This window comes from Capsicum annuum, chromosome 2 (assembly GCF_002878395.1).
Source record: "Capsicum annuum cultivar UCD-10X-F1 chromosome 2, UCD10Xv1.1, whole genome shotgun sequence".
Lineage (NCBI taxonomy): Eukaryota > Viridiplantae > Streptophyta > Magnoliopsida > Solanales > Solanaceae > Capsicum > Capsicum annuum.
Window position 1 is genome coordinate 129483186 of NC_061112.1, and position 6706 is coordinate 129489891.

General features: G+C 28.7%; 1 protein-coding gene across 2 annotated transcripts; it reads left to right on the forward strand.

Annotated features, from left to right (window-relative positions):
* The first annotated feature begins 3358 nt into the window (after positions 1-3358).
* Positions 3359-6140, forward strand: LOC107861131 (heat stress transcription factor B-2a). Of its 2 annotated transcripts, none has more exons than XM_016706510.2 (2): positions 3359-3845; positions 5598-6140. In XM_016706510.2, exons 1-2 carry the CDS (start codon positions 3567-3569, stop codon positions 5922-5924), a joined length of 606 nt encoding a protein of 201 aa, XP_016561996.1. In that variant the 5' UTR covers positions 3359-3566; the 3' UTR covers positions 5925-6140. The 2 variants fall into 2 exon arrangements, with proteins under 2 accessions (XP_016561996.1, XP_016561997.1); XM_016706511.2 differs by having other exon boundaries at positions 3393-3845; positions 5607-6140.
* Positions 6141-6706: the final 566 nt, after the last annotated feature.

The following is a 6706-nucleotide window of genomic DNA, read 5'->3' on the forward strand; positions in this document are numbered from 1 at the left end:
ACACACACACTACTTATTCACAATTCAGAGATTCACAAAGTATTAACCTATTCAGGGCAACAAAGGCACAATACAAAGCTCGAGTATTGTCGTATTGGAAAGCTTGAAGCATTTAGTAGCTTCCAACAATTAGGATTCAGTTTTTTTTTTTCGAATTAACATTCAGTTCAAGTTTGAAGATTCTTGTAAACTAAAACGCATTGCGTATGATTTTGACGGCAACTAAGATTTCATTTTTTTATTTTAGTTGTTACTATTTTTATTTTTTGAGTATTTTTTTATTGGTTAAACCAAAAATCAAACCGTTAAGCACCAAAAACCGAAAACCGAAAACCGATAAGAAAATATCTTATTGATTGGTTATTGGTTTTGCATATTTAAAAATCGAAAATCGATAAACCGAACCAATAATACATAAAATCGAATTGAACCGATTGATGCACACCCCTAACAATGTATACATAAAAAATATTTTTTAACTATATATAAATAATAATATTTTTTTGGCCCAAGGAGGTTTGACTGAACCCTGCTTATATTGCTAGCTCGGACCCTTGTTTTTGATGGACTCCCTTGAGTTGTAAAGTTTTCTCATTTATTTCGGCAGAAATTGGCAAGTAGTCATTTTCAAACCACTAATCAAGCTTCACCTACAATCTCAAAAGTAAATATTTTTTGTTTAGCTACTATAAAATAATTCTTTTTTGGTACAAAAGCACACTTAAAGTACGAAACAATGTCCTTACATTCACTACGCTGTTGTGGGAGGTTTTAAAGTTTTTTTAACAAAAAAGATGTGTGGCATGGGTATTTAATTTGATTTTATCCCTATTTCTATTAAAGAAAAAAAGAAATTAAAGGTCATTATGTCAAATATTTTTTGATGACACAACGGAGGAACAGGTCAAATTATGGCAAAGAAAAAACAGAAGAGACACATGTGTATGATGATTTCTAAATAGGAAAATTTGTCTTTTTACAGACACAACTTGAAGAAATTTATGTACGTCACGGCATCATGGGAAAGTAAAGAACTTTAAAGAATATAAGATGAAGACCTTCAACGATAACTTAAAAAAGAAGAACAAAAACTGCAACCAATTGCACATGCAGACATGGGCTCCAATCAACATTAAAGTCCAAGTACTCATAGAGTCAAATCAAGTCAGCTAACAAACTATTTTTAATAAAAATAAAATGAAACACTATCAATATAAAAAAAGGTGCACGTCGTATATTTTGTTGATAGCAAAGTGAAGGGAATCTTGTATTTCAATTACAAGGCATTTTGGAAAAAAAAATCGAATTCCCAAAAAACCTCATTAAAGAAATGAAAGAGGGAATTATGAGGTGAAAATCAAATCTTTATCAATAAAATAAAAATTAAAATAATCAATTAATTAAATTACTAAAATTTTATTATATATAAAAAAAGTTATTAAAAAAATTAAATATTTCTTTTATTTTTAATTAAAAAATTCGAATTCAAATTATGTGAAATCACTTTTACTTTTACAAAAATGCTACTACCTTCGTCTCATTTTATGTATCGTCATTTGATCGTGCATGGAGTTTAAAAAATAAGTGATGACTTTGTAAAATTTATAAAATTGTCCCTTTTATAATTATTTTAATATTTACTTTTTTGTTCACTTTTCTTAATAAGTGGGACCCAATGAAAATAAAATGAGAATGATGTCATTAAAAAGTTATCAAATAAGAAAATGTGATATTTTTTTTGGAACGCATAAAAAAAATTGCGACATATAAAATAGGACGGAGGGAGTAGAACTTTTTGTTGTGGGAAAACATAGTGGTGACTAGGGGTGCTCATGGGTCGGTTTGGGTCGGTTATTGGTCAAAACCATAACCAAACCAACTTAGTCGGTTTTAAAATTTCTAAAACCAAACCAAACCAAATAAAAAAATAACCATCGATTTGGTTGTTGTCGGTTTATTTAGATTTTTTCGATTTATAACTTTAGCTAATGATAAATATTGAAAATTTAAAAAACAAATCTAATCTAACATATGAGATGTCAACCGAGTATTGTATGTCAACCTTGAAATTACGATGTCAACTGATTATACTTTGGCAAAGCCATGACAACACCATATGAACACTTCTAAGAAAATATTTAAAAACAATATTTAACAGAATAATATGATAAATCCCCCAAAAGGTGAACACGTAAACTTCTTGCTCAACAAGGTTCAAAAAGAAAGTTAAAAATAGTGATTGTCTATAATCTAATGAATCTCAGCTGTAAATTTCAATATGCAACAAGATATTATTTTCACAATTAGTATCATTTACCATTCAAAATGCGAAATTTATTTAGAATCTCATGAGGTACTGTCAACTGGATGAAGAAATATGACTGAATGTGTTACGATCAAAGTTAAATCATGATTAAAATATAAAATGTAACAAATATTTAGATTATATTTATGAATAATATATAAATAATTGTATATATATATATATATATATATATATATATCGGTTTGATTTGATTATTTTGTCAGTTATTTTAAAGTAAAATCAAATCAAATCAAACCAAATTAATATTAACTTTTTTAAATTCAAAATCAAATCATATCAAATATCGATTTGATTTAAATCGCGATTCAATTTGATTAAAAACTTAACCGTGAACACCCTAGTGGTCACTAGTGAGAAAAAGAAGTTCAATACCACCACTAATAATTGTTTGGATTTACATTAACAAAAATTAAAATTGAAGAAATATTTTTATGAAAAAAAGTGAGATTACTTTTCCAGACTCTTCTGATTTCTGAAGCCAAGTCAGCATTCGCGGCTCTTCTCCTTAGATTTATTCCTATCATTTGTCAGTGCACACAATTTTTCACAATTTAGATACTCTAATATATATATATTTTTAATATTACCAGACCACTTAAAAAATAATAAAAAATCACTCACAAAAAAATGCCAGTTGCTTGAAAAATAGACATGATATATTAATAACCTCTATATTCTATTAAAGTAGAGGTGAAATCTGTTTTCATTTTATTCTTCTCAAAATTGATTTATGGAATTATACAAACTCGAATAATATACGTAATGTTATCTTATCTTATAAAGTAGATAGTATGCAGACTTCTACTTTTATATTCATAAAGTTATTATAAAACTAAAATGGTTCAAACTTTATATATCACACGACAACGATGTGATATTGTATGTATGACATGTTTGAGGAATGAGTATTGGTCTTTGACGGTATTTAAAAAACAAATTCTAATTACGTACTGTAGGCAAAATATACGTGTCCAAAATCCATGTATGTTTTGCTTGTTTTATTCAAGAAATCAGGAAACTTCTACACATCTTCTATCTATAGTCAAATCAAATATCCTAAAAATAAAAAATCAAAAAATATCCAGCCTATTTTTGTTATCTATAGAACTAAAAAAAACTGCATTGCACACTTTAACAAAGCCCACAAAAAAGAGAAACAATACAAATTACACGCTATTATAAATAGAGCAACAGGCAGTATAATACCTTTTGGTTAGTCGACAAAAACCCAAAATCCCATATGGCCACAGATGCTATTCCGGCGCCGGTGAGTGATCGGAATCTCAGCCGGAAAATGGGACGGTCATCGAGGATGAAGTGTCCGGCGCCGTTCTTGTCGAAAACTTATGATCTTTTGGAGGAGCAAGAAGAAGAGAGTAGTATTAATAAGGTTGTTTCATGGAATGGTGAAGGAAGTGGATTTGTTGTGTGGTGTCCAGCTGAGTTTTCTGAGGTTATGTTACCTAAGTATTTCAAGCATAACAATTTCTCCAGTTTCATTCGTCAGCTTAATACCTATGTAAGTCCCTCTATACAAATGTGTGTGTACGCATATGTGCATATATAAAAATGTTTTTGGTGATAATTAATTCATCATTACCACTTCAACTAGTGCAGTAATGTTAATTAAATGGAACATTTGTGAATTTTCGATGATTTGATTTTGTAGGTGACCTACACTTTTCCTTGAAGAAGAAAAAAGAAAAAAAATTCTTTCTACACTATTTTCTTCTTATTCATTTGTAGCTGATAAGAGATCTTAATTGTTTGTTGCTCGATTGTTTGATGATATAAAATATTTTCACAACACTTAAATTTCTTCATATATTATTATTGCCATTGAAATTGAGACGCTTATTAATTGAGATCATGACACAAGTAGCTACTGGCCGTACTATTGCGTGTAGGTTGACTTACTATTAGGATGAATGTATAAAGTATGTATCATAATATTATCTGATGGAAAAAGTCATTATTTTCACTTTAAAATATATTCGAAAAGTCGAAAAATAACTAAACTATTGAAGCGACTTAAAAATTGTTGATGTGGGCAGGCGTGTGTGAACATGCAAGTGGTATAATACTTTGTAGGATACAAAAAAATTCACTTTCATATAATATAATAGATGTGATATAGGTCACTCTAATAATTTAGACGTGTCTTTGATTTTTTAAATATAGTTTAAGATGAAAATAATGACTTCACCCTTATCTGATCAAGTTCATAATTTGATGTCCTGTTTAATTAATAGTCATCATCACAGTTCAAAGGTAGAACAGTTATCTATGATTCTTTGTGACGAGATGATAATTCCATTTTCTTCCACTAATTAATTGGCGGTAGAAAAATTAACTAATGTTTGGCGGTCATCGTCAAAAGCTCTTTTCAAAATTTTATTTTTCGATGGACAAATGGACTTGATATGCAATTTACATTTTCCGTCAAAATTCAGCTAATTTATTTAGGGTCATTTTGATACGTAACTCTAGTCAAATTGGTTGAAATCCAAAACGGAACAAAAAAATAAAAATATATCCTAGTCCAAAGTCTATTAATTGCACTTGTTGGAGGAATGACCATTTCTTTAGTTATTTTTATTTTTACACTAATCTAAAAATAAAATTTAATTTTTAGAACATTAAGAAAAGATAATTTCGTCTTCAAATTTTATCATTAATATTAAGTATTTAATTTTAAAACTATTTTTCAACACCTAATGATAAACATTAATAAATAGAGATAGTAGGATAAAATAATCATGTCAATAATTATTGAATATATTACGTTCAAATGAGATAAGTAAAAAGTGAAGGAAGAGAATATTTAATATAGTATAATTAAGTAGCCGTTCGCCATAAAAGAAAATTTTCTTTTTCTCGAAAAAATATTTTACTTTAGTGAAAAAAATGAAAACATGCACTGAATTTTCCAATTTCAACTCTGGAAAGTTATTTGGAAAATTATTTGCTTTCACTCATACTTCTCTCACAAAATTTTAAAAACTACTTTAATTTTTATTCATGATCAAATACAACTCCAACTTCATTTTCAACTTCAACCCCAACTCTAACTTCGGAAAAAAATATTTTTCATGGACAAATGGGAGAGTACACTATTTACAGTGAAGAAATTGACTTCTTCAAGCTTGACCGAGTACCAATATTATTGACTACGTATGTATATGAAAATTGATCCACATTCAGTTTCTTTATTTGCAATTTTCTTTTTCTACTCTTTATTTCCTTGAATTAATGATGAAATACTGAATAGGGATTCAAGAAAATAGCATCAAAAAGGTGGGAATTTCAGCATGAAAAGTTCCAGAAAGGGTGCAGGCATTTACTATCAGAAATAACAAGGAAGAAATATGAGCCAAGTGCATTTCCTACCTACTTAAATCCATCTGCAAAGAACATAATATTAGGTAGTACAAAAGAAGAGATCAATACATCAAGGCAACTGCTCATGGAAGAGAATCAAAACTTGAAAAGGGAAAAAATGGAATTGCAAATGCAGATTGCTCATTTCAAAGCATTGGAAGTGAAGTTGTTACAATGCCTCACTCAATGTATGGAAAGTCCACATAATAAAAACTAGAAGTTTGTTTTAGACTGGAACAGAAGCTTTGTGCATCGAGTTTTTTTTTTTCTTTTATTTTTTTTAGAGTCAGGCATGTATATTTTATAATTCCGACCCAGTAACCCCGGAAAACTATGAAAAAGTTGGAATGGGAAAAAGGGAGAGAATAATCGACACATTGATTGATTAATTCTAGAATTTTCAAAAGATGAGGTCAACATTTGATTTTCTTAATTAAAGCCAATTTATTCCTTTGGAAATTCTTGCATTTTTAAAAATGACTTAAAAGTCAAAATTGACTTTTTAAAAGTCAAAAGCTAAAAGCATCTCAATCCCTACTTATTTATTTTTGGCTTACACTATTCTAAGCAGTAGAAGAATCCATATTACCCAATTAAAAATATGCGAAAAACTTCTGTTTTTAAGAAAATACTGGATTAAATATAATAACGTAAATTAAATATTAATAAGTAACTTTTTCAAAAAAACTTCTTACAATTGTCTTCACTATCTCAAGATTTAGTCAGACATGTACAAGAACTATTCACTACAGCATAAACTGACAATAAAATAATAATACAAATACACTAACATCTGTCAGGATGAAAGTGCAAAAATTAGTGCTGAATATCGTCATCTATTTAGTAATTGTAAATTAACCTGTATCTAGTTACGTAGGGTCAGTACAACCACACGTACCGGTAGACATCATATGCCAACCATGTTAGTTCATATAATCATAAAATAGAATTAAGGAAAATAAATCATGACATCTTGAATGGAATATAATTCAACTAAGA